General features: G+C 47.0%; 5 protein-coding genes across 5 annotated transcripts; 3 read left to right on the top strand and 2 right to left on the bottom strand.

Moving 5' to 3' along the window:
- Positions 1-3,082: 3,082 nt before the first annotated feature.
- MYCFIDRAFT_80131 (uncharacterized protein) lies at positions 3,083-3,872 on the top strand (the record flags this gene model as incomplete). The annotated part of the gene is made up of 2 exons (XM_007922358.1): positions 3,083-3,093; positions 3,158-3,872. 2 exons carry the CDS (start codon positions 3,083-3,085, stop codon positions 3,870-3,872), a joined length of 726 nt encoding a protein of 241 aa, XP_007920549.1.
- Positions 3,873-4,695: 823 nt separating this feature from the next.
- On the bottom strand, positions 4,696-16,473 carry MYCFIDRAFT_206116 (uncharacterized protein; the record flags this gene model as incomplete). Its single annotated transcript, XM_007923472.1, has 6 exons — positions 4,696-4,827; positions 4,857-4,877; positions 4,909-6,466; positions 6,523-6,564; positions 6,620-6,655; positions 16,463-16,473. The coding sequence occupies 6 exons, from the start codon at positions 16,471-16,473 to the stop codon at positions 4,696-4,698; spliced, it is 1,800 nt and encodes a 599-aa protein (XP_007921663.1).
- Positions 16,474-23,223: 6,750 nt separating this feature from the next.
- On the top strand, positions 23,224-24,630 carry MYCFIDRAFT_206115 (uncharacterized protein; the record flags this gene model as incomplete). Its single annotated transcript, XM_007923471.1, has 6 exons — positions 23,224-23,240; positions 23,267-23,357; positions 23,386-23,443; positions 23,496-23,651; positions 23,686-23,819; positions 23,858-24,630. The coding sequence occupies 6 exons, from the start codon at positions 23,224-23,226 to the stop codon at positions 23,873-23,875; spliced, it is 474 nt and encodes a 157-aa protein (XP_007921662.1). The 3' UTR covers positions 23,876-24,630.
- MYCFIDRAFT_159927 (uncharacterized protein) lies at positions 23,796-26,236 on the bottom strand. Its single transcript, XM_007923470.1, has 3 exons — positions 25,930-26,236; positions 24,843-25,752; positions 23,796-24,778 (listed from the first exon to the last, which is right to left on the bottom strand). The coding sequence occupies exons 2-3, from the start codon at positions 25,555-25,557 to the stop codon at positions 24,405-24,407; spliced, it is 1,089 nt and encodes a 362-aa protein (XP_007921661.1). The 5' UTR covers positions 25,558-25,752; positions 25,930-26,236; the 3' UTR covers positions 23,796-24,404.
- A 191-nt stretch (positions 26,237-26,427) lies between these two features.
- MYCFIDRAFT_58041 (uncharacterized protein) lies at positions 26,428-27,035 on the top strand. Its single transcript, XM_007922021.1, has 3 exons — positions 26,428-26,470; positions 26,519-26,603; positions 26,660-27,035. Exons 1-3 carry the CDS (start codon positions 26,444-26,446, stop codon positions 26,926-26,928), a joined length of 381 nt encoding a protein of 126 aa, XP_007920212.1. The 5' UTR covers positions 26,428-26,443; the 3' UTR covers positions 26,929-27,035.
- The last annotated feature ends 847 nt before the right edge of the window (positions 27,036-27,882 follow it).

Below are 27,882 nucleotides of genomic sequence, written 5' to 3'. Positions count from 1 at the left end.
GACCCAATAACAAGACCGGAATCCAACGTGTGACAAAATGCTATTTTTATGGACGAATACATACATGGATGGCATCCAATTGCAATTTGTGAGTTGGTATCGAGTCTTCTTGGCATTCAGGTTCTAGATGCATCGACATTCCAGAACCCAGCCGGAATGTGCTGTCAGTCCATCAATCAGAACATACGCGTGGAATTCACTGTGTAAGGTATCGACCGGCCTCGCTGTCAACAGCAGACATCGCCATAATAGGCTTCAACGCTCTGATCAGCTGCATTATTCTAAGCCTCGTCAGAATATCACAAGCACAGCATGCGGTTATTACGAAGACAGTATACTCCACTTGCAGTATCCCGAGATCCAGTTTCCCATTTCCTTCCTATGGATGGATATCTACAAACGGAACCACACTGCCGTTCACTTTCGCCTCGGCGACCACTTCTAGTGCGAACAGGAAACCCACCGAGACAAGTTTAATCACGACCCTGAATCAACAATCCATATCTCGCACAAGTTCCGTCCTTCCGACGAGCAGTGCAGCTTGTATGAGTGACAACGACATACCCTTGTCGTGTCCAAGGTCTAATGGAACTGTTTTTGCGCCTTCTGGCTCCTGTTCGCCTGCTTCATCTAATAACAGTTCCTTGGTCCTGTGTGGTCAAATCCTTGAAGGAGACGAGCTTCGTTCGCGACAAAATATTCAGGCAGCAGAAGACTGCGTTGCGTTATGCTCCGCAGAAAGTGCCTGTGTAGCAGTAGCATTCGACGCGCTCCGTCAGAGTTGTTCACTAAGAAGTTCGGCAACACTATCCACGAGAGATACTGATAAAAGCACCGCCTTCATCGTCGATTTAAAGTACTATGTCGAGCTGAAAATGCAGGAACCAGCGCAGACGATGCCATCTACGTCCATACCCTTACCGCCTTCGCCATCTTCTGCATCGGGCATGGAGTTTGCGACTAGCACATCTACACAAAGCACTGGCATCTCGATATCGAGTGCAATTACAACACTCTCGAGCGACATATTTTCCACCCCAAGCGCTGCACCGATGTTGTCACCGTCTATTTATGGTGGATCGATCGTAACCACCGTTATTGGAGGCCAGACGAGGCCATATGCTTCCAATGGCGTGCTGACTGCCATTGTTACCGGAGGATTGACCACGACTTACACTTCAGGCGGTACCACCACATTTGTGACCGTGACTGCTATCACAACATCAACCCCAAGCGCTGTGGCCGATGCAGAAATTGGGCCATGCCCAGCCTATAGCGGAAAAGTGTATGAAGCCTCGGGTGATCCTCTGCTTGTGGGATGCGGCGTCGTTTACAGCAGTACCGTAATTTCCAGCAATACTCGCCGCGCGATCGACAGACGAAGCACCGCCAATGATTGTTATCTTCGATGCAGCGAAACAGAAGATTGTGTTGCATTGTCATTCACCAGGAACACCTGCACCCTCTATAGCATGGTCGACGGGCAGCGAGATGCACTTGCCGCTGCCTTCTCCGCGGTACGGCTTGTTCTCGAGGCTTCCAACGCTGGAAATTCGTCAGTTACAACCACACACATGACTACAATCGTCTCCGTCAGCACGAGCACCGTGGTTCTGCAGATACTGCCGTCTACTTTCACACAGGTTATACCTGCTTCGACGATTACCGTTATTAGCTCCGCTCCTGGTCAGACTACAACCGCGGTCTACACCAGCGTTCAGCCTCCAGTAACAACGACTGTTATTCTGTCGACGACACAATTGGTGACATATACTACTGTGAGTGAATGGAGACGGCCTCTGTTACAATTTGGAGCTGACCTATTGCGTATAGACTGGCCCTATATCAACGTTCCTTTCCACGGTAGTGAGCACTCTAAGTCCGATACCATCAACACAAAGCGTCACAACCACTCAAGACCCAAGCGCGCTTTTCTATACCACTACGACTATCTCAGTACTTCCTGCGAGTACATTGGTTTCCACTCAATTGGCTACGACTACACACCAAGGTACCACCGCAATCATGACTGAGCGCATCACATTGACAGCTTCTGCTTCGACAATCACAATCACGACGACGCTGCCTCTGTTCAGCACCATCGTGAGCACGCTACCTGCAGAGACAGTGGTGACTTTGCAGACTGTAACATCCACAATCCCCGCATCAACTCTGACCATCGAGTCGATCTCTACGGTGCTGCTCACGAGTACAGCTCCTGGGCTAATCACTACAGCTGTTTTCACGAGTCTCATAACCGAGAGCGTGACCACAACACTTCCTGCATCAACCACAATCTACGTAATTAGTGTCACGGAGACCTTCACGGAGCCCCAAACCATAGTCAGCACACAGCTTGCAAGCACGATAACGGAGAAATTGGAAACGACTTTGCCAGCCACGACTTTGGTTAGTACACAGCCAACGATGATCTACAGTGTTGTGATCAGCTCGGTTCCGGTCACCTACACCACATCATATGTTGAGACCTCCATTTTGGTGTCTACTGCTCCTGGAAGTACGATCACAACAACAGCTACGTCCCTGGTCTATAGTACACTTGTGAGCACCCGGGAAGTGACTCAGACAACCTCTCGGGTAGAGACAAGGACCGAGTTAACCACACAGCCTACTACCATTGTGTCGACTCAATACCTGCCTGGCCCAAGTCCAATCCCCACCTGTCTCAGCAGAAACAATGGCCAGACATACACTGCCAGCGACCGCAGCCTGTACATGATAATGTGTGGGCAAAGCAATGCAGGCTATGATTTGTATGGCGTTACCGTTTCGGCCAGCGACTACTCTTCGTGCATAGAAAAATGCAGCGCTCAAGGAACGACTTGCAACGGTATCACTTGGCAGGCATCGAGTAGTCTCTGCCAGCTGAAGAAGCGAATGATTCCTGTATCACCATTGCACCTGGGTTCCTCAAGCGACACAGACAGTGCTCTCAGACTGACAGGACCTTCGAGTGCCAGCACAAGGTCTCAGCTGGTAAGCAATGGCGGCTTCGATACTGGCGATTTCTCGTCTTGGTCTTTAAATCTGTATCCTGGTGTTAGCGCGAATGTCGTCAGCAATGCTGCGCATGTACGGGGAAATCTCGCTGCTGAGACTTTTGCTAACCACAAAACAGAACTCTGGCCATGGACAGCGGTCAATATGCGTATGGGTTCTTGACCCAAAATTTCGCCGCCATGGCCGGCACCAACTACCTCATAACTTTCAACGTCAGCATGACCGGCCCAGGAAACGGCTATTGCACCTTCAGAGGATCTACGAACAACTATGACATGAACAATCGACGATTTACCAGCTATTCAGAGATACTGCCGCCCACAGTCGTCTACTCAAGTGGAACGCTCCGATCAGATGTTACATGGTTTAACATGCTTGCCGAGTGTCCTCAAGGCCCAGGATGGACCGTCACGCTCGACGACATCGCTTTCTATTCCTACAAGCCTAGTCCCGGTTATGACCCTGCACCCGTGGTACCGGTCGTGATCGTCGCGGGGGCGAGTTACTCTTATGCGAACTCTGCCTTTCAGCAATACAATATCCCGACGGTCCTCGAAGCACAAAGCTTTACCTTGACCGCGGACTTGCAGGTTGCGCTTCCTGGTGGCACCAGATGCACATTACAATTGGGATTCCAGACGAACCCCTTTTCCGGCTCAGACTGCGACACGTTCACATCATTTCGAGGCGGGATTTTCTGTCAAACCTTCAGCACGGGCGGAAGTTTTCCAATTAACGTCCACAGTGAGACTGATTACAGCTACAACTCTCTGGATGTCATGCTATCCTGCTATGGGTCGAGTGGAAGTACACTGACGATCAATAACTTGTACCTGACTGTCAACACATGAGATTCACAATTATTGCGGGAACACTTGCACGACGCCGTTTCTATTTGGACGACAGTGGTATCCTGCAGACAATGTCCCGAGAACAATGATTGTCGAGTGGGAGTTCTTTGATCGCCAGAATGTGAAGAATTTTGTGATTTTTTTTTTGCGTGGAATTATCACGCTCTGCTGTGCTGTGACTTACATTTCAAGGACAGACGGAAATTCATCACAAGTATCACCTCCTCCCTTCTACACATTTCCAGCCCACCAAATCGGTCGACATATCGCCTCAGCCCAACCACCGACGATCTGAAAAAAAAGAAAGCGCTTCTCAGATTGGCCCATGGCAACAAGATTTCGCCACCGGACATTACCTTCGCGATATCCTACGTTGCAGACAGGGCCACACGAACGATCCACCACGATGATCCATGCCCACGTTGATGTCTGACGATGAGTATCGCCAACCTGCGCTGCGAAGTTGGCAAGAGCTCTGCAGGGCAGGCGGCCCAATGCGACTGCGAGCTTGAGTTTGAGGGCTATAATGCACTTAACTTGTCAGTGGCTACGGTATTCGGGAGATAAAGAAGGACCGACGGCCGTGTGCTCCGGAGTATCTCAGTACACAATGGCTTCTTCTTCCACGGACAGAGAGACGGGTTCTTCTTCACAGCATAGTGAGGCGGATCTTCTTGAGTGGAAGGAGGAAGTGGTCGCAGAGACGGTGAGCAAAGGAACAGTCAGTCAGTCAGCCGAAAGCCAGGACAAAATGAAATCCGAGAATACTATTGACTTCCACTGGACTTAAGAAGAAGCTATAACGATCATGAGGAGAACACATTTAAAAAATCGGCCGATCTTCAAGGTTCAGAATTTTTGTCGCGATTAGAAAACCATATGCACCTCCTGACAAAAAAATAAAATAAAATAAAAACGAGGTATCTAAATCTTCCATTCGCTCGTCATAGTATATCTACAATCTCAATCTCAATCTCCCAACACATCTTCCTCCTCACAACGCAGCTTTCATCACCACTTTCCCCTCCCTCTCCACGAAACCCTGAACCCTCCTCTCCTTCACCTCCCCCACCGCCTTTTGAACCTCCTCATACGTCGGCGCCTCAATCTCCCTAACATCCAACGCAATCTCCTTCCCATTCCTCACCGGCACAAAAACCCCCTTCGTCTCCAACCGCCGCCCCTCTTCTTCCGTAACCCTCCTCGCCCAAACCCCCCAACTCCTCACCAACCTCCCACTCACCCCCAAATTCGGCAACAACAAAGCAAAACAATGCGGCATGGCTTCATACTGTTCAAACTGCACGGCAACATTCTGCTTCGCGGCATTCTTCGCCACGACGGAGTCTTCGTCCGTTAACATTTCTTGACCGGTGCAGAGCCATAGGGGACAGCTGCCGCTCCAGTTTTGTGCGAGGACGGGGGAGACTAAAGGGTGGTCGAGGAGGGAGAGGTCGCAGAAGAGGTCGCCGCGAGGGGGGGTGGAGGGCCAGACGCCGGGGTGGTCGTCGGTGGGGAAAGTGGAGATTGCGTCGTCGTGGTTTGGGGGTGGGAGGTAGTCGTATTTGGAGTTTGAGGTTATGGAGGGGAGGGAACGGGAGATGTCGAACCAGCCGGAGTTGGCGGAGCAGCCGGCGGGTAAGGGGACGAGGAGGTCGTGGCCGTGGAAGCGGATTTTGGGGGTTGGGGTTGAGCGGTGGAAGTGGAGGAGGAGTTGGAGGAGGGCGAAGGCTAGATTTCCTCCTGCGCTGTCTCCTGCGAATACGATTTTTTCTGCGGGGATGGCTTCGTGGAGGGAGTTTGGTGGTGGGTAGAGGAGGGAGAGGTAGGATTGGAGAGCATCGAGGAGCTGGCCTGGGAATGCTGTTTGTGGTGCGAGACGGTATCGGACGCTGCACACCCGGCCATGAGATTCCTTGGCCAGGCGAGATGTGAGGGCTCGGTGAGTTATGGGATCGCAGAGGTAGTAAGCTCCGCCATGGAAGTACAGAATCGTGGTTTCGCTCGTGCGGCCAGATTCTTGCATGAGATTTTTGTAGTTCTCTTCCGCATTGTCGGTGGGAAGTGGTTCGTTCTTGCCAGCATTTGGGCGGTACCCTGTCCATTCAACTTTGATATCGTCCAATTCTGGCTTCGTGTAATTGATCGTGTCTTTGTTTGGCGCCATCTCGTCTATCGCCTTGAAAACCACATCCCTTATTCCGTGTCCATCTGCTTCATCCTCGCTAGGAGGCTTGGGCAAAAAAGCCGGCGCTATCCACATTTTGCCCTTGACACCCGGGTCGCGAAGTGTCCCGGCCTGTACCTTTGATATCGGTGTCACTCTCTTTCTTCCTCCTCCACTACGCGTCATATCTCTCAAGACCTTGACTGTCAACTCTGTTCGCAGATCCCATTTGGTTGAAGTATCCGTGAGACCAAATGTGTGCTGCATCGCGGCGTATGATAGACCTGGTATCTGTGGCGCTATGAACTTGAGGAGAGCTATAGGCGAGTCCATGATCGCTGGTCGACAGTTGAAAGGAGCAGCTGTTCTCTTGTCTCCGACTCCTATGCCTCTTTCGCCGATAGCTCGTTGGTGGGTATATCTGCTTCTATAAGCACAGCAGCGAGTAAGATACGTTTAGAGAAGGAAAGAGGAGGATTAAACGAAAAAAACCTACGACTCGATCCCAACTGTCTAAACCATCTCCTCATATCTTGTGAATGGTAGCGCGGTCATATGCCCTGTTTAGTCTACCTGTTACGGCTCGTAGCATTCCGAGACTTCAATAATATGACAACTCAACAAAAGTTGGGGCCCCTTTAGGCTTAGTGCGGCTCAAAACGGGCTAACGGCGGCCTCTAATTAGTAGACGCGAGGAACGTTAATACCTTAGCGATCCGGAAGGGCGTAGACGTCGCAGTATATACCGCGACGAGCTATAACTTCGATAGTAGTCTCGAAAAGGGCGTCTTCGTCGTATATACCTTATCCGGCGATGTTTACTCGAAGCGGTATACTCGATCGCGCTAGTAGCCCTACGGGAAGCGTAATTTAGTACGTATAATCGGTACTAAGGCCCTACTATCGCGAGCTCCGCTATCGGGGTCTTATAAATGCGACACTATCGACCCTTTTAGTCGCTATCGTAGCTCTATCGACCTCTACGGCCTTCGAGAAGCTATATAAAATTGCGGTATCCTTTACTCGTAAGTCCTAAGGAAGACGCGCGTCGCGTATACGACTATAGTAGCCGCGTATAACGCGCCTACGTCCGGAGATATAACGACTTTAGTAGGCGCGCGGTTATTAATTACTACTATAATAACCTAATATCGCGATCGACTATTATAGACTCTACTAGAACCGACCTCGATCTAACTCCCCTAGCCGCTAGATACTTATTCGCGTCGTACCGGTATAGATCTAACGAGGGCCCGCTACTAACTACCTATCGTAGTCTCTCGAGGCCTACCGTAATACTCGCAAAGACGTACGCTTAAGATTAAGGTCTTAAAGGGTCCGAGGTATAGAAAGCTATAGTAAGTAGTACGGTAGTAGTCGTACCCCGATATAGCGGCTAACAATTCTAGTATAAGGAGGTTTACGGTACTCGGTAGGAATTACCGCAAGAGTCGGTAGTTTTCTTTATAAAGATATAGTAAGACTCGCTACTACTTAGCCTACTATAGAGGATTCTCGATCTACGGCGGTTCGGCTTATTTCCTTCGTTTAGTATCGTCCCTCGGAAGCTAGACCTTAGGTAGATATTCGAATCGTAGCTAGTAGAAGGATCGACTATCGCGAAGCCTCTTAAGGTGTTTTATATCGCTACTAGCCTTTTCTATAACGACGTCGCTAATAAGGCGGCTATAAAGGTCCTCGAGATCTAGTATTAATTCGATACGATATCCGGCTATAGTATTAGCGTCGCCTTGCTCTCGGAGAGTGCTACTCGCGATTAGGAATAGACGGTGTAGCTCCCGGCCCTATTTAGCGACAAGTACGCTAAGATAACCTACTTCTTAGACTATTTCCGGCTTCTCTGTAACGGTATAGGCTTCGACTAGGCAGCGATATAGAGTTATCTCTTAACTATATACGGCGCTCCCGTCCGGCGAAAGCCTTTATTATTATTATTCGGTCTCGCCCTACTAGAGGAGTATTATAGCGAGTCGAGCGTTATAATAAACTAAGGCGCGGGTAATCGTAGTACTAAGCGTAAAAGAGAATATAGTATTTAAAGAGGTTGCGGAAGGAAATCTACGATAATCTTAGTACATTTATTATGATTTTTAGCGTACTATCTACTTAACGGATATCTTTTTATATCCCTCGATACGATATAAATTTATAGCTCTAGAAGATATATCTTACTAGATTATACCGTTAGAGGCAGACGACGCGCTCCTTCGCCTTAACTCGAGTCCTTAACGACTTCGTTCGTATTAATACCTCCCTAGCGACGATGCTGACGTTATAGTAGTAGGATCTAAGCTAGAGTAGTAAGCGCAAGGTCGAGTGTTCGTCGTCGCGTCGCGAGAGGCCGTTATTATTATCGCAGGTCGCTTTATATCGTCGCTTTATATCGTCGCTTTATATCTATTAGCTAGTATAGGCTTAGCGCGCGGCGACGGTTACGTATATAAATAGTAATGTTGCGGCGTTGCGCGTCGTCTAAATATTACTACTATAATAACTAATATAGCGACTACTTCTACGTAGCTATATCTACCTCCTTCTAGTTATCGATATTACTAGTAGCGACCTCGATAAAGGCGCCCCTCCTATATAGTCTTAGCTGCTATAGCCCTCCCTAATAGTAAGTCTCTAGCGTATCGGTCGCCGTATACTACCTTCGCTAATATCGAGCTATAGAGATAGACGTTCTACGTAGTATACTATAGCGAGCCTTTTAATATTAGGAATTGAATCGCGCTATAGCCGAGATTAAGCACCCCCGCGCTTCTATACGACTTCGCTAACTGCTCGCTATAGGCCGGGCCCCGGTATATTAAGAAGCGCTACAAGACATATATAAGCTAGTTACTAAGGAGGTATTACGCCGCGTACGCGAGAACCGCAATATAGACAAGAATAACGGCTTCTCTCCTAAACCTCCGCACTACGGCGTTATAGATTACCGGCTGTCTAGGTATATATCGAGATTAGTATCTCTAGTTATAAATAAGATCTACTAGCGGACGGAGTCTCGGGACAAAGAATACATAGTACGTATTCTCGTATATCGTCTAGTATATAGTAGTAGAAAGCTAACTCCTATAGATCTCCGTACCTAAGTAGTCGTAGGATAAGTACCTAGACGGTAACCTTAACGTTGTTACTACTTAGGCGTAACGGGAAGAGCAAATAGAAGGGTCTATCGTCTACGTTAATCTATATACGAATACTAATAGGCTCGACGAACTCGACGAGTTCGAGCCGAGACTATATCTCTAAAAGTCTAACTCGCTGTTTCCTCGGCATTGTCGCTAAGTATATCTATCGCGCTCCCTAAGAATGTAGCGCTTTTACTAACCGGTTCTAGATCGAATTCGCGTAGATAAAGCTTGCTACTATATAGCCGTTCGGTATAGATCGCTTCGTCGTCGTTCCTCTATACGTATATCCTACTATAACGAGCCGAACGGATAGCACCTTCGTATAGAGGGTCCTAGTTAGGTGCGACCTACGGTTATTAGAGGAAATCTGTCTTCCTAGCGCTATCGATACTTTACTATAATATAACTAACCCTTCGACTTCCCGCGAAACGATAGCTATATTAAATACTACGACTTCTTCGACGTAGAGGCGGGAAGGGACTTCGATATAAAAAGGAGGCTACAGTTAGTATAGAATGCGGCTAATTTCGGTTATACTTAAATCGATACGGACGACGCGATAGTAATCCTCGATATAGGGCGTAGGAATAGAGAGTTTTATCGTCTAGAGATATATACGGGAACGGGAGAGTAGTACGTTTCCTTAGGACTACTATAAGTACGGTACTCGCGCTCTAGAGACAGACGCTATCGTAACTTAGAAAGAAGGCGGAGGAGCCTAAGTACGGTATCGTAGGTAGAGCAATCTATCTCCTTTAGTCTATAAACTTTCTGTACTTATTGTCGTCTCTAGGCCGTAATTTGCTCTTACGCGACGTCTTCGATAGCGTAGCGGCGCGTAGGGTGCATTTAAAGCTGTATCTCGTTCTTGCTACGCGTAAAGACAATACGCTCTCTAAATAGACGGCGGTACCGGACAAGTTAGAGGCCCTAGATAGACCGACACGTTTAGTTTTAGTCTCTATCTCGTCTTAGTATAGATAAGAAAGTACGCACCTTAGAAGGCTAGGGGTTTTTTTTTATATATATAAAGTTCTAGTATCCCTAAAACACGCGGGCGCTCCCGCTTAGCGCGGTAGCTCCCGGATGCGGGGAAAATTACATATAGGAACTCTAGAATTCGCGGCTATAGCCGGCCGCCTTACGCGAGCGTAAAAGGATAGCTAATAGAGGATTCGAACCTCTAATACTAAAAGTTATACCCTCGCTAGTCGCTATCCCGTATCTCTATAAGGACTACGAGCGAATAACTCTTACTATCTAGAACCGATCTAATTAGCTAGAGGGTTATAGAATATAGATAATTGTATAGATTAAAAAAAAAAGGTATAGCTAATAAGGGAATTAAACCCCCTATCCGGACGATCTAGCAGATCGTAGATCGCCTTATACTAATTTTACCGCACCCTTAAAGGTACGGTCGGCTAATATATTCGAGCGAATATAGTTCGGCATCTCGCTAACTAGGGCTAGCTTTAAATAACTAGCGAGGGTATAACCTTTAGGACTACCTAATTAGCTAGAGGTCTCTATTTACGTAGCGGCTATAAGCGTCCCCGCTCGCTTAGCTCCGGTTATATATTATAAAGCCGCTCCTATCCGACCTCGCCTTTCTTCGCTATAGGAGTACGTATAGTATCGGTAGAGAGTAAATAGAGGATTAGCGGAGACGACGCGAGGAGCGGGCGAGGTTTAGGAGAGGGACTCCCTTTTCGCCGTTAGGATAGCGCGGATCGATGTATCTTACTAGTATTTCGCGACGACGAAAGCGTAGATAGTAAATAGAGGACCGGCGGAGATAACGCGAAAAGCGGACGAGGTTTAGGAGAGGGACTCCCTTTTCGCCGTTAGGATAGCGCGGATCGATACGTCTTACTAGCATTTCGCGACGCCGAAAGAGTAGGGAGTAAATAGAGGATTAGCGGCGTACGCGGTCGGTACAATTTTCGCGGCGGTAGCGAGTATAGGAGAGGAGAGTAAAATATATAGTTAGATACGGGCGACAGTAAGGGTAGGACTATTTTTATTTCATTTCTACCGATTTAGGTACTACCGGAATCGCGATATCTTTAGATACGGCCGTTAATTACCTCTAAACTCTAGCTCGTTAATAGCCTTTAAGTATACGTCGCTAACTCCCTACTTCTATAATATCTTAGGTTGCTAGTCCGTATATCTAAAGCTAGCCTTATTCTACGCCTTCTCTAATATCTAGGGCCGATACTTGTTCTCCCTATCTTATACGGAGCGGAACGCAATATTGTATTAGAGGCCTCGAGTACCTTCTACTAGAAAATAGAACAGGCGGGCCTATTTGCTAGGCAAGGTTAGATTAGTACTAGGTCCGCTAGTCGAGATATAGCTTAGCTACCTCGGGTCGAAGGTATAGAATAGCTATACCTTGCCTACTAATTCGAAGGAAGGCGACCGCGGGTCGAGGATAGGGTATACGAGAAGCGGGAGGGGGTATTCGGCGAGGGGGTAGTCTTCTACGGCGATAGTCCGGAAACGGAGCTCGCCCTAATATACCTATCCGAGCCTATAGAGGTTAGTACGAGATCAAAAATAGGCAATCCTTCCCGACGGGCTAACTTACGAATCTCTTTAGGGCCGGAATCTTGCTATCTACCTCTAAGAAGTCGTAACGATCGAAGGGGTAGGGAGAGCTATCGTCCTTTAGCTAAAAGGTAAGCTCGACTACGCCGCCGTCTACTATTTCGTACTAGTACGTCTAGTTACTATTAGCTCTAGTTTCGACATCTATACGCGGCGCTAATACTTACAAACTTAGTATCTAGTTTCGCGTTTATCCTTCTATTAACCGCTATTACGATCTCGTTAGCGTATATATCGTAGCGGTAGTTATCGCGGTACGCTATATCCGGTTGCCGGCCTGTTCTATAGTTCTCCCTTAGGCGATCGAAGATAGGGCTAGTCTCCGGCTTAACGCCGTTATTCTCGTTATAGAGCGACTTAGCGGCGAAGTTTAGCTCCTACTACTAAATAGCTATAAAATCGACGTCCTCCTAGTCCGCTATCGCGCGCGTTCCAATCGCTAATATAATAGTGTCGGCGAAGGAAATCGAGGGGGAAATAGTCGTACTAGACTACGCGAAGTATATAGAAGGGCGGCGGTCGATAGAATAACGGTTAATATCCGTATCGCGCTCTAAGTTCGTATTAATAATCGCGTTAATATATCACTTCTAGATCGCGTTACGTATACAAACAAATAGGCAGCTACGTATATACGGCGCGTATATTACTTCGAGATGCACTTAGGACTAAGGGGTTTCGAAATAAAGGTCTTTAGAATTACGCGATACTACCCGAACGAATATCGCTTTTTAAGAGCGCCGAGTACAGGAAATTAAGCCGAAGAACACACTATCCGAGCTAGCGTACACGTACTATGTCGCTAATCTAGGCCTTTAATACCGAAATTGCCCTCTTAGAATATATAGTCTTAACCGGCGCTTAGTCTATATATTTAACCGCGATCTACCTTCCTTTAGGCGTAGTAGGCACCGTTATAGCTTCTTTACCTTCTTCTATATTAAAATCCTCTATATCCGCCGCCTACGATACTGTCTCTAGATATGCCGGACTATCGTTTAGCGAGCTAATGTCTTAGACGCTTAAAGGCGAGTTATAGGCGTCCTCGCCTAATACCTCTAATCGGCTGTTACTAACACTACTAGCTCTAGTAGGATCTAGTTTTCTAAATAGCCCCTAGCTATATACGTATCTCTCTTTAATAATCGGCGACTAGAGGATAGTACTCCCGGTAGGACCCGTATAGAGCAATCTACTTAACGCCTAAGGAATCTAGTAGCTATCCTACTAGTCTCCTAACTTTAGGCGCTCTATAGGGTGCCTATAGCCTTTCCGCGTCGAGAAATTGCGAGATCGATACTACGTAAGATTAGATTACGCCGGTAAACGTAGAGCTTTCTTAGGATCGGTTAAAGAGGCGCCTATCTACCGAGTACTCTCGCTCTCTCTCCCCCCTCTATACGAACTACCCTATACGAACCTACTATTCGTACTTAGTCCTCCTCCGTAATCTCGGCCGGCGAGTATCCTACTACTCTTGCAAACTATATACCCTAGATTTAATTAACTAGTTAGGGATAATTTGTCTAAACTAGATCTCGAGGGCTCGTATAGGAGTAGCATTCCGGGTAACCTTTATTTAATCTATATACTCCGCTAATACTACCTTAGGATCTAGGAATCTTCTAATCTACGGATTCTAATAATCTAACTAGCTCCGTTAAAGGAACTTCCTAGTATTAATTTCCGAATTATTACGATTCGTAAGCAAGCACTAATCGTATAGGCCCTCCTAACTAGGGTCTCCGCTATCGATTCTTCGCGATTCGTCCTCCCTAGATCTTAGACTTCTTTCGTAATATCGAATATCTAGCTATTCTATCTACAAACTACTTAGGACTAGTAAGCATTAGAGGTAGGTAGGCTAATAGCCGCGGTCCCTCCTAACCGAGATCCCTAATATCGACTCTTTACGATTCGTATACCTTATACCGCTCTAGGATCCTAATTTCCGAGGCGTACCTTAACGCTTATATTATCGACGATCTCTACGAGAAAACAACGGCTCGCTCTTAGAATTGTCCCTATCTCCGAGAGGTAGCATATAAGGACGCCTCGATATCGTCGGTCTACTAATAGTGCGTCGTAATTACCTCGCTTTTCGTACGAAAGGCCGCGATTCTTCGAACTCTATAGTACGGCGTACTCGCTTAGCTCTTCCTTACGTAAAATATCTTCTCTATCTACTCTATCTTCTTCTAGATCTAAGCGCCCGATACTTACGCTACCGGATATAGAGAGCGCGAGGAAAGGTAAGAAGCGAGCGATACCTAGCTCTTTCGTACCGCCCGACTTTACGATTAACCTAATATCGGACGATAGTCTATCTAAGTTGCGGCGTTCGCGACGATAGCCGAAGCCGAAGTAGAGATCTAGTTCCCCGTTACTAGTTAAAATGTCGACGAGGATAAACGTCGTATAAGACGATAATCCGTTCTAAACGATATCGTATAGAGATAAAGAGACGAAGCATAGAGCGGGTATCTCCTAATCTTCCGCTAGGCTATCGTTTCCGTATAACCGTATTCCCGTTACCGGTCCCGCTCCTAGACTAGTAGTCGAACTGCGTTAATGCAAATTCTACTAGATCGTTAAACTAGTATCTAACTTCTAGAGGAAGAATAGACGATTCTATAGGGTCTGTACTCTAGTAGTATATTAGCGCGTAGGTTAGCATTCGAGCGATAATATTCCCTAACTTTAATAGAAAGCCTAACTTTCTGCCCGTAGCAACTACGATTCTAATGCTATATATCTATAGTTAGCGTACGACGACGCATCTACCGGACTATTACCTAGGTTACGTCGAGCAAGTCCTATCGTTAACGATACGTTAGAGGCGTTAGGGACGACGCGCGACCTCCCTAGCGTATTATCGCTATATACGTAAGGTATTTTATCTAAAACGCTATCCGATCGTTCCCCCTTTCTTATATCTTTATCTACTAAGCGTCCCTATACTCCGCCTACGTACGAGTTATACACTGTCGACCTGTTACGTCTAACACTATCTCCTTTATCGTATTCGGCGTAGAGTTTACCTACCGTTACAATTCCGAGCGTTAGTCGCAGGTCCGATTCTATATCTATATTAGTAAGCGGCGCTTCTAGTATCTACACTCTACTAAGTCCGATAGGTCGCGACTATAACTAGGACGATTAGTCTGTCTTGCCTAGAGACACCGTTATATAGGACGCCGAGAGGTAAGGTCCGACGCTACCGGATATAGAGGTTCCTAATAAATACGGTCTAGACGCTTTCGATAATTACTACGACTTCGGCGACCTTCTCGATCCTTCTAGACCGATAGACGTTGAATTTACGGAGCCTTCCTATAACGCTAACTCTACGAGTTTAATTAAGAATAGTAGCTCTATTGCGCCTAGAGCTCCGTCGCTAGGGCCTATCTAACCGCTACTTCTACCGAGCCTTCCTTTTACCCCTAGAGTAACACCGACGGATACTACTACTACCCCTACTAGTAGGGCTAGAGCTAGCGGTTCTAGTCCTTAGGTACGAGCTAGTTAGCCTTCTCTAGGGCGGATATCTTTTAAACGTCTAAACGATTATAATACCCTCCCTACGGCGGTCGCCGAGGCGTACCGTAGCCTAGGTCGATCGTAGGCTACTAACGCCGACCTCTTACGCCCGGAGAGGTCTACTCTTCCTAAGGCGTATATCTCGATACTATACGAGGCAGTAATACTTAATATTAACGATATAGTGTATACCTACTAACACTATTAAGCTAAGTATTAGATCCGTAAAGCATCGAACGTCCGAGCAGATAGTAAACCGTCTTCTTCTACGGATAAGAACGGTATAGTGTTTATAATATGTTACGGTAGCGGCGCGGTAAAAGGTATGTTTCCGATCCCTAAACTACCTCCGTTACTACGGCGACTGCTTACTACAGACCTATCTAAGGATATAGAAGTAAGAACGTTCTAGGAGAATATTCGAGCCTATAATTGCCGCCTCGCAATAACTTCGTTTATAGCTAAGCGTAATATACGGGTATTAGGGTATAGTTCGTTCTAGATCTACGGGGAAGCGTATTATTTAGGCGGCGGTCTCTTCGCTCTAACGGAAGATCCCTAATACGCGTAGCTATACTTTTACGACCCCGTATATACTACTAAGAGGCGTATATAGAAATCCGGCGATCGTAGATATGCTAGCCGGAACTAGAAATCTATACTATCGCCGTAGCTAGACTACGGCACTATAATCGCGTTATATAAGATAATTACGTAATACAACGCGCTATATTATAAGTTCGTCGCGGCTCGGGAAATGTTTATGTCCTCCTAAGGACCTAGGCGCCTCGTTCTTAAGGCTATAGACCTTAGTTTAGTCTACGAAGGTATATAGGACGCGCGTCGATATAATAAGCCGGTCGTAAACGAAGTAGCCGCCCTCTATCCGGATTACGATCTAGAAGCTATTAGCGGAATAAGGGATTTTGTAGTAGTAGAGCGGTTAAGTACGGAAGAGGTATCTACTACTCTATATCGTATAAATCGCTACTATCTATACTACTTCCCTATATATTACGTCCTCCTCTAGGCGGCTAGAACTCCTAGGTTTTCGTAGGAGAACTAGTTTCGTACGCGTAGTAGGAGGCACGTTACGCTTAGGGATTACTTTAGGTACATTTTGCACTATCGACTAAACTAATTTCCTACTATCTTCTACGGTCGCCGGCTCCTACAATAATTGTACGTCGACGTATATACCGTAGTAGACTTAAACGACCTGCTTTTCCTAGGCAACTATTAGAAAGAAGTATAGGCGGATACGTACGACTTAAAACAACCGAAACAGCGTAGTACGCGCGTACTATTAGGCAATAAGAATAAACACGATATCTAACGAGAGTTGTCTCGACAGATTAGCGAAGACTTACGTTACGATATTCTTCGAACTAAGGTATAGTACGGGGAATGCGAGGGAAGCGTACGTTACGGTTTGCTATAGCGGAACCGTTTAGTCGTCCCTACGAACGGGGCTCTATTATCCGATAGTATCCTATAAGCTCTACGAATAGTTCTCCCGTCCTTATACGTCGGCGGCGATTAGTAGATTTTATAGTGCTACCGAGATTCTATAGCTATCGTCGGCCACTTCGGCGTCCCTACGTACTTTATTACGTTTACAGCTAATCCTAACTAGCCGGAGATTAAGCGTTATTTGTTCGACTATTAGGACGCGATAGACCGCCTAGACATTACGATAAGGGTCTTTATTTAGAAAGCTAGGGAGTTTTTGTACGAGGTCTGCTATAGGAACGTGTTCGGTCGCTATATCGCGAGATATTAGACGGTCGAATACTAGAAGCGTAGCCTCCCTTACCTTTACCTCTTGCTATAGATCGCGCCCTATTAAGCGCTAGATACTATATCTAAGATCGACAACTTTATCCGCGCTAAGCTTCCGAGCCTAGCCGAGGACCCGGATAGTAGCGTAACGAACTTAGTTAAGGAACACATATATTATAGACCTTATAGCGCGGGCTTTCTATACGTCCCGTATATATAGTTACCTCGACACTCCGAAGGGACGTATTCTAAGGGATTCCCTATAGAGTTCTCGGACGAGATAGTAGTAACTAATATCGCGTTTCCGAAATATCGCAGACGCCGTAACGGGAGGACATAGAATAAGAGGAGGAATCGCGCGTTCCTCTTCGACAATCGTTATATCGTACCGTACAATCTATACCTACTAAAGCGGTTTAACGCCTATATTAACGTCGAGTAGGTCCGCTTATTACGGGCGATCAAATATATTAATAAGTACGTCTATAAGGGCGCCGACCGTGCGACTGCCCGCCTCGAGATTCCCGGTAACGAGATCGCTAACTACGTTAATATACGATATATTAGTCCTACGATAGCGATATATAACATCTTAGGAGGCAAGCGCTATAAAGAATAGCCCGCGGTTATTCGACTAGACGTCTACCTACCGCGCCCTAGGGGTAATATCGTATTTAACTATAACGCGACGATAGCGGACTTGCGCGGCGATAGACGATAACGTACTACGCTCGTTGCGTAGTTTCGGTACAACGCGTTGCTACTAGACAACGACGTGTCTTACCGGCGCTTAACGTATCTTAAGTTTCTAAAATACTATACGCTATATAATAAAGCGTAGAAGAAACGTTCTAAGCGCGTAGTGCACTCTATCGCGCGTTTTAACCCGCCTTTACGTCCTAAAGGCGAGATGCTATACTTAATTAAATTGCTCTATATCGTTCGGGGTACTAAATGTTTCTACGACTTAAGGACATATAGCGGCACCGTATATAAGAGCTTTCGAGCGGCGGCGATTGCATCTAGTCTTATAAGATCGGAAGATAAATAGCTCGATACGTTCTAGGAGGCCGAGAAGATATACACCTCCCGACAATTGCGTCTTATATTCGTGCTACTTATCCTAACGGATACGATATCCGGAGCCGACTCTACGCGATAGTAGAGTCTTCTATAGAGGGATATATATAAAGATCTATATATCGAACTGCGGCGCGGAGGGTACGTAGGAAGGTATAAGAAGATGAATGCTACTACTAAAAGTTATAGTAAGTAGTAGCTATATACCGAATTAGTTACTAACGGATATAAGGTATCGGGCTATAGACTGCCGAGTCCCGATCCTTCGTAGGCGAAAATGCATAGTAGCAATAACGCTATCGCTTAAGAAGAAGCGCTAGTCGATATAGGAAACGAAGACGGGAACAAACTCTACGTATAACAAAACGCCTACCTTCTTAATAACGGTTAAAGGCGAGCCTTTACCGATATTACGAACGACATCGACTAGAATCCGTTAACGGCGCACTTTTTTATCTAAGGTCCGGGAGGCTACGGGAAGACGTTCCTATACTATATACTCGTAGCGACCTATAGAGCACGTAGCCTTATCGTACTGTATATCGCGTCTTTAGGTATCGCCGCATAGCTGCTTCCTAGTAGTCGTATAGCGCACTCCCGATTTAAACTTCCTTTAAGCAATACCGGGCAGTAGGACTGTCCTATTACGCAAGACATAATAGACGCTAAGCTAATCCGAAAGACTTATCTAGTTATTTAGAACGAAGCCGCGATATAGAATAGACGCGATATTATAGCTATATATCGACTCTTTTACAAGTTACGATTAGGTAGTAACGGCTAGGGTAACGAACTATTCTTCGCGGGAGTCCCCGTCGTATTCGGCGGCGACTAGGCATAGACTCTTCTAGTGCTTCCCGAGTATAAGAAGTCTTCGAAGGAAGCAGACGTAATAGCGATTACATTTAAAGCCTTCCTAATCTAGAACAAGATTAAGGTGCTCTATCTCTAGTAAAATATACGGCTCGTAGATAGCAATCCGCGGAACGTCGACTTCTACCGCTAAACCCTCTGTATTATATACGACGACGTATTCGATCGATTTATTAAGCTACTAATATACGTCGGAAGAGTCTAGGACCTTAGCGAGCTTATCGATTTCGTCTTTCTAAGACAAGGTATTATTAAGGCTAAGTACGACCTAGTATTCTATCGTTCTCGAGCTATCCTTTATATAACGAACGATACCGCCTACGAGATTAACGAACGTATCGTAGACGACCTACTATACGGTACAATTCGCGAATATCGCTACGAGGATAAGATAGAGAAGTTGCCTAGCGACAAAGACTAGCCTCCGGAAATCTTAAGCCTTTTAAAATCTATCTAGAATACCGAGCTCTAGATTCCTTACCTGCGGATCCGGATAGGTATACTAATAATAATTATACGGAACATCTATAAGACCGTAGGACTCGTAAATAGAACGCGGGTTGTCGTCGTAAAAACACTCTAGTTCGGGGTTAAAGTTCGGAAACTGCTAGACGACGATAATTAGGAAGTGTACTAGATACCGCGAATCTAGATACATTTGAACAAAGGCCTACCGTTTACCCTTAAGCGATATTAACTTCCGCTTCGACCTTGTTTCGTAATAACGATAAATAAATCTTAGGGTTAATCCCTAGTATATATCGGCATCGACCTTCGACGGCCCGTATTTAGCTATAGCTAACTCTTCGTAGCATTCTTACGCGTTACGGACGTATACAACCTCCGCGTACTTATTAACGGAAAGTATGCTTTAACGTAGGGCGGCGACTCCCTAAACAAGGTATTTCGCTCGGCTCTATTACATCTACCTAAGCGTCTCTACGACTTTATTTTTAAGGATAGAAGTCTGTTTATAGGTATAACCTCGAACGTCCTATTACGCGGAGCGATATACGCTATACCTACTAGCTCTACCGGACTAGCGTAGCAACCGCGACGCCCGTAGGGTATACTTAACTACGTACCTCGAGCGTACGTTCCCGAAATCGCTAAACCGCCTACCGGTTCTACTCGAGACGCTATAGAACCCGAAGACGAGCCTAACTAGTATACTCGAAACTTTGCGGGTCTAGACCGCGAAGCAGGTAGCGATAGCAGCCTTCCGCGTAGGGTAGAAAGGGGTCCTAGGGCATTCGTACTAGGTAACGACGAAGATAGGACGTTAGTCGACACTAGAGTCGGACGATAGCTAAGCTAGCGAGAAACTACGCTAACTATAGTACTAGCGAAAACTTCGCGCCGACCGTTATTCGTAGAACTTCCTAGATACTAACTAGACGACTCCTTAGTCTACCTCTAGAACTTAGCCCTAGGTCCTAGTAACGCCTAATAGATAACACAAGTTATAGGCAAAATAATACCTTCGAAGGAGATTACGTAGGCAGATCTAACTAAGGCCTCGTCGATACTACCTACGCTAGTACCTATACTAATACCTCGTTCCGTATTTGCGGCGCGTACAATCTAATAGATTTCTAAGGACACTACGCCTATTCTAGGTCCTTCGTTCTCTAGGAAGCGACTATCCGGACAACCCGTATTGCTCTCGAAGCCTATATCCCGTACTTAAGTCTCTACTCCGACCTCGATACTATACGCTCTAACGCTACCTCGCACTCTAAGGCTAGGCGATATTACTAAGGCAAAGACTCCGGTTGTCGCATATAAACAAGAAGCTAAGATCCTTAGTATGCTTTAAGACGCAGATCTCGACTTCGATATAGAAGACCTTTAGGCTGCGATTAGTTGTTATTCTCTATAATATATATATACAAAACTTCTCTATCCGTACTAGTATTTTTTTCTCTTTAGGTATAGAGTTTAGCTACCTAAATACGGTTAGCATATTACTACTTCTCCGAGGCACCGAGAACCTTGTTATTTAGCCGCTTATCCCCTATCTATATAAGCTAAGTTCCCGGCAGTTCTCTTAGTTATCCTCCTTTCTCTTCGGATTCTCTACTATATTCCTAGCGCTAATATAATGTCGAGCCTTAATATTGTACCTAAAGTAGGAAAGGATTACGCGCAACAGTTCGTATAAGCAGTAGTAGAAGTATATTAAAAAGGTGAAATTTAGGAAACTAGAACTACGGACTACGCGCTAGCAAAGAAAATCGTAAGCGGTAAAGGGCGAGATCTAGTATTTCGAGAGGGCTATATATATATACTAGGAGAAGGCGTAACGTAGAAGGGTACCGATAAGAGAGCGAGGCGAGCGGCGCTAGTCTATATCCTCGGCGTAGACGCTAGAAGTTGCGCTATACTAAACTGTCCCTTTCCTTCGAAATATAGAACTTACGAATCTAACCGTAGTTATTTCGAAGGGTGCCGTTATTCCTATAACCTAGCGCTAAAGCTACTATATAGTAATTGCGCTTATAGAGGAGATCCTAGGAGCTATACTAGCTATATAAACTATAACCGGAAGAGAGTAGTATTACTAGAATTCGAAGATAGCGGGCGGGCTTCGAAATCGAACACTCGACCTCTATCTACGGAGTACGAATAGGAAGAGGGCACTCTAGAACATTAAGAGACTATCTCTACTAAGGATACTAGCTGCTAGTAGGAATACGACTTTACCCCGGAAGTGTCTTAGAAAGCGGAAGAACTTAGGAGAAGTATAAGCGAAGTATAGCTCTAGTAACTCTTCGAGTTTCTAGCGGAATTATTATATTCTAATTCTCCTACGTTTCCGACGTAGTATATTCGAGACATATATTACGAGAGTATTAGCGAGATTACAAGCGGTTATATACGGAAAACAGATAGTAAGCGAGCTCGTATAGAAGTCGTCGCGGTAGTAGAGCGGACTTAACTAGATTAGGTATACATTTTAAACCGACTATAATACGAATAGTAATAACGGCGGTAACGTACTAAGAAACGCGAGATTGAATATTACTAGCTTCGCTAACCGATATTATAGGCCTAGTATATATCTATTATACGGGCAGACGAGATAAAAATAGGAAGGAGAAGATTGTAAGTTACTTTATAGATTTTATTTTTTGCGGAGAGCTAACTAACCTCCGTAGAGTATATATATCGGTCCGCGCCCTATAGCGTAGATAGTATATCTTATCTTATTTCCTCTCGCCTTTTCTAACTTTTAACTTCTTAATTAGTATACTATTCTTAGATTATCGCGTTCTTCCGAGCAGCGGCGATATAGATTCCTATAGCAAATCGATTGCTAGGTTCTATCTAGACGAAAGGAGAGCTAGCCCCGAAGTCCTAGGTAAAATCGGATCCTAGGAGTATAGCGTACGATTATACGTTTATAGTAGAGGTACCTAGCGGCTACTAGTACTCGATAGTCTTAGAGCCCTCTTAGAGGACGACGGTATAGTAGAATATAAGGCGGCGTACTACGCTACTAACGAAATATACGAAGACTTCGCCTATAACGAGCTTTAAGGGTTAGTATATCTAGTAACAGTATTTATAAACGAGACTTACTAGAGTCGCGACCCTCTTAGAGCCGGTCTTCTTAGATAGAACTCGCTTTGTAGAGCGAGGTAGAGACTCGTTAGACGACGTACTAGCGAGATCGATAACCTCCTTACTCTTAAATACTTAAGCGACTAATACTATTAGCGACGCGGTTATAAAGGTTTAGTAATAATATTAAACTTACCGGTAGCGCTCGAGATCTTACTCGGGGTTTCTATAGGGCTAGTATAGGGGGTAGGTATAGTATCTAGCTTAGTAAAGATAGAAGAGGAGTAGTAACGAGTCGTAGTAGTAGTAGTAGTAGTAGTAAGTAGTAATAAGTAGAAGAAGTTATTATTAGAAAGGCGCGCGATTTATAAAGCGCGATTTATAACGATTTCCGCCTTATTACCTAGCGCGGCACGGCTATAGCCGCCGTAGAATCTTCTAGAATCTAGCTTACCCTACCCCGCTCGTCGCCTTAGCCTTTACTTATAGCTCTTCGGCCTTCACTTATAGCACTTCGTCCTTCACTTGTGGCTCTTCGAGCCACATAAACACTAGTAGAAGATGTAGATGGAGCGAATCAAAACGTCATGCCGAGGCATGGATTTTGTAGATACGGTTTGCCGTCTGCCCCGAGAACGTCACCTCTGATCTCTCATTGTGGTAATCGCACATGTTATATGATCATGTATGTCTCATGGTCTGTGGATGTGATGGTTTGGTCTTCGCAAGAGCACTCCAGCGTCTACGGCAACATGGGGATTCCGTGCGCTGGTCGCCGAATCTGGAAGTCGCATAGACGAGGTATAGGATGTAGTAGAGGTGTGGGAGTGAAGGCGCAGGTGTCAAATGTCGCACTATCCTGTCAAGAAACGTGGTCAACAAGGTTGTATCTGCAAAGGAGATCCGGCCCATGTGTGGCTCCAGCTTCAAGGTGGTCTGTGTCTGCTACAAGGAGTACCGAACGGGAAGTTGCATTTTGGGTCCACGTCGGGACGGTTGCGGCTCGATTTCTCGCACGAGAAAGCGCAGGCTCACATGTCCGTTGTGATGTGATTCATCCCCTGGTATGGAGATGCTCGGATATGAAGCACCTGGAAAGGAAAGCATGGGAACCAGGCGGAGCGTCGAAGGGACAGCGTATCGCACCATTATCGCACTTCATTGTCTCGTCTATCCGTAGCAAATACAACGAACGCTTCAGCAAAAATTCAAAACATGACCATTCTCGGGGTATCGTGAGATAGCATGCATTTTAATCAATCTGAGAAAGCATCGCAGTGAACGCTCCCAACCATAATCCCATCCCGGTGCTTTTTAGCCCTTGATGAGCAAATCGCTCTGTATAACACAATGTTCGAAGAAGAAATTTTCCAATAACCAGTCCCAGCTCCATAAAAGAGCAACATAGCAGAGCCATGTAGTGAGGGTGAGGATCGCTGCAATCAGCCTTCGACAGTGAAGTCAGAAGTAAAGCCGTGAGGCACACCGATGCGATCGAAATGATGCAGTGCTAGCAAGTGTTGCTATTCGTGTTGTAGTCGCGGAAAGTCGCAGACAGAAAGCTTCCGTGACTGGGAAGAAGTCGCAAATCGTGAGTAATCGCGACTCAAAAGTCCATAACTCGATGGGTCTGAGCCAATCACGGCTATCCCTCAGAAGTAGCGGACAGGTGTGTGGACAGGCGGTGGCCCGTCACAAGCGGGTGTTGGTGGGACTGCCGAGGAAGCTGAATCATCTCGACCACCTTTCTAAGATGGCTTGGTCAACTTCTCGGGGTCGGCACCACGACCGATGATCTCCTCGGTGATCAGCTTGTCCTTCTCCAGGTACAGCAGCTTGTACGCGTGTCGAATGGTGCTGTCGCTGACCTTGGCAACGGCCTGGATCTCCTTCGGATTCTTCGCTTGACCCATGAGCTGACCAGCCATGTAGATACAGGCAGCAGCAGAGGACAGTGGCGAACGTCCAGCAAGGACACCAGTGACGCCCATACGCGTTGCAAGCGCGATGGCCATGTTGGTCGTGCGCTGGTCCATATCGAGCTGACTGCAGAAGCGCTGGCAGAGATCGGCCGGGTCGGAGCTTGTGCTGCCCTTGTACTGCTCGTTGTAGACGACGGTACCTGAAAGTGTTAGCATGTGAATCAATGGCCGGATGACGCCTATGCGTAGATTATGTTAGCTTACCTCCTGCAACCATAGAAGTGGCGCCAGAAGCGCCCTTGTCCTTTTCCTTGTTCATCAAAAAGTTCTCGAGGAGCTTGAACGTACGACCAATTTCCTTCTTGCTGACCTTCGTCAGCTCCATGACCTCGCGGAAGGACCGCGCGACATTGTTGCGACGGCAGGCGAGGAAGACGCATCCCGCAATCAGAGCCTCCTGAGACTTGCCCTTGAACAGACGACTCTCATCGGCATCCTTGAAGATGTGCTTGGCCGTGTCTGAGACGCTGTTGGGAAGCTGCCACCCATCACAGAGAGCGCCGATCTGCTTGTAGGCCTGAAGAAGGGTCTTATTTCCCTTGTCAAGATTCGCCTTGTTCTGGGCGCGGTGAAGCTCCTTGCTGCGAATGCCACCATCGCCAAACGCGATGCTGGTGTTCAGCTGGGCACCGTTCAGAAGAGCGTTCGGGCCATCACCGACACGGCTAGGGTCGTCGTTGCCCTGATCGTCGTTAGAGAAGGTGCGCCATTCACTGCTAGTGTCGATGGAGCGCTCCTGCAAAACGAGTCCGCAGCTGCCGCAGATGAGGTCGCCGCTGGCGTGGTCCTCGCGGAGATCTGGTGGATCTTCGCGACAGTCGCGGCACATCAAGCGGACGTTGAGGTTCTCGTGCCACTCTTCCTCTACCGGCATCTTGGGTGCCTCTGGGATCGCTCCCGGAGACAACCCTTGAGTCATCGCCTCGAGCGGCTTGCGGATCGGGAAAGAGCTCTTGATTGTCTCCACGAAGCGCGCGGTGTTTCGCTTCTTGATACCTTTGGAACTCTTCTGTAGCTTGTGGTTCTTTGCGTAGCAGCGGATGAAGAGTGGAGAATACGTTTTGGCGGTGTTGAGAACTAAATGATGGACAAAGGCGCGTCTGAGTGATCGCAGCTAAGGACACTCGTGTTAGCGACGGCGCATGTGAAGGGAAGAAGGGAGTGAACAGCAAACTGCAGTGAAGGTGATTTGCTTCCGGAAAGCGAAGGGTACGAAAGTTTTCTTTATTTGTTTCGCACAAAGGCGCAAATGCTTGCTGCTACGTAGGAGGGGAGGGGACTTTCCACGTACCTCACGCTCGGTGACCTGCGCGCGGTATGTTCGCGGTGCTTGTGCTTGTCGGATGGGACGACTCGCGTTTGCGGTGACGATGAGCGTGAGGGTAGGTGGTGAACGAGGGTGTTTGCACGTTGGGTCCGGTCTTCAACCAGTGAAGGTGTCCTTGAGCGTGCGACTCAGCTGGTGTCGCAATCTCGCAGAAAGACCGTAGAAGGGCGCCGTCGGCTCGCTAAAATCAGTTGCCAGCAACTTTTTGAGTGTGACGAAGTGTTTGTCTCGATTTCGGCGTGTGCGACAGCGATATCTGGGACTCGCGGTGCAGAGGGAGGTTGAGGGTTGAGAATGAGAAGTGTAGAAGGCTGGCGAAGACTCTTGACTTCGCCTCGCTGCCTCGCTGCCTTCGGGTGTCGGCTCGGGTGAAGCCGCGGCGCTAGCCACTTTGGAGACCGACTTGAAGAAGACCTCGTTCACGAGCTTGCTTGCAGAGCAGCCGACACGCCATCCGCACCCCTCGCACTCCATAATCATGCTCGGCCAGACATTGAGGGCTTCGGTAGGTATCTATACACATTGGTGCTCCTGACAATACTGACATTGGCAGTCCCAATCGCTCGCGAGAGCCGCCCTGCGCCAGAATGCCGTCACCCTCCGCCGCACCTTCATCACGCCCACCGCAGTGAGGCAGGGTACGCAACGACAATAGCAAGCTAAAATTTGCGCCAATGACTAACAATAGCTCCAGCGGATCTCGTGCAAGATATGTACCTCAAGGAGCTCAAGGCTTACAAGCCAGCTCCGCTCAAGGCCAATGATTCCGAAGGCCAAGTTCAAAAGTTTACCGTCCCAAAGCCACCACCATCACCAGAAGAGGCCGACCTCCAGAACGACCTCCAGGCATACGAGCAGCAGACACCAGAAGTAGCAGGTCAGGCAAGCGCGGGAGAGTCTGCTCCAGTTCAGGATTGGTTTGTTGAGGAGGATGAAGAGGAAGAGGCCCATGGTCACCATTAGATGCGTTGAGGGAGACTGGGAAGAGGACGTGTAACATACTACGGTGAAGCAAAGAGCCAACACCAGTGCTGTGGAAATACAATGAGCGTGCGCTGCACTTTTTCGGGACAAATGTTTGCACTGATAACGACACGTCACCGCAATGCCTTCCTCTGCGAACTTGGCCATGCATTGATAGGTTGTCTCTCGCCGTTCCGTTTGGTTCCCGATGGCGAGCAGCTACTGTGCGATTGCAAACATCACGTGATATCCGGCGTGACGGGGCACAAGTTTGGCCCAGACTAATTGACTGACGATGGCTAGAGATCGCAATAGATCGAAGGAGTTTCGAAAACGCTGATACCTTTGCAGCATAACATGGCGCTCTGCGTTTTAAGGACATGCACGGCGTCTAGTGAGCACAGCCGCTACGAAGATTGATGGCGGTATGACAGGTTTACGCATCGCAAGAACGCAACTCGGGGATGGACATGCCATTTCAAACGCCGACAAATTCAACGTCAGCAATTCTCCAACAACCCTTAAGACCGGATTCACCTAACCAAGCAAACACTTCAGTATATTCTTACCCTTTTCTAGCCTAGCTTTCGAGAAATACATACTCAAGATCGAGCAACATCGACAGGCTTCGCATGCATGTCGGCAATGATCATGAATAGCAAGCAGTGAGTCTGATTCAAGTTACTGTCTAGACGCTTGAGACTTACATCCGTGTCTCATTCTGCTGATAGATACCTAGATTGTTAGTCGTGGAGAAAGCGTTCTTGTGAAGAGGACTAGACATTATCGACGTCGGCGAAAGAGCCTAGCGCGGGCACAGATGCACAGACTAGGGAGGCAGATTTAGGCTTTGCGATCCGATCTTCAGCAGATCTGATCGCGAACCCTATATTTCGTGAGTCGTGACGCGATGATATCTCGTGCATTGTGACTGTGTGGTATTGACAACAGAGT

The sequence above is a fragment of the Pseudocercospora fijiensis genome, assembly GCF_000340215.1.
Source record: "Pseudocercospora fijiensis CIRAD86 unplaced genomic scaffold MYCFIscaffold_1, whole genome shotgun sequence".
NCBI lineage: Eukaryota > Fungi > Ascomycota > Dothideomycetes > Mycosphaerellales > Mycosphaerellaceae > Pseudocercospora > Pseudocercospora fijiensis.
The sequence above is the reverse complement of the archived record's forward strand: the minus strand, read 5'-3'. Positions and strand labels throughout refer to the sequence as shown.

What these genes read in the sequence shown, in the direction of transcription:
- MYCFIDRAFT_159927 (XM_007923470.1), bottom strand. Translation starts at nt 25,557, where the DNA reads ATGACTCAAGGGTTGTCTCCGGGAGCGATCCCAGAGGCACCCAAGATG. An exon ending in CACTTCTATGGTTGCAGGAG is followed by an intron (nt 24,779 to 24,842) that starts GTAAGCTAACAT and finishes TAACACTTTCAG; the next exon opens with GTACCGTCGTCTACAACGAG.
- MYCFIDRAFT_58041 (XM_007922021.1), top strand. Translation starts at nt 26,444, where the DNA reads ATGCTCGGCCAGACATTGAGGGCTTCG. An exon ending in GCCAGACATTGAGGGCTTCG is followed by an intron (nt 26,471 to 26,518) that starts GTAGGTATCTAT and finishes TGACATTGGCAG; the next exon opens with TCCCAATCGCTCGCGAGAGC. An exon ending in GCCCACCGCAGTGAGGCAGG is followed by an intron (nt 26,604 to 26,659) that starts GTACGCAACGAC and finishes CAATAGCTCCAG; the next exon opens with CGGATCTCGTGCAAGATATG.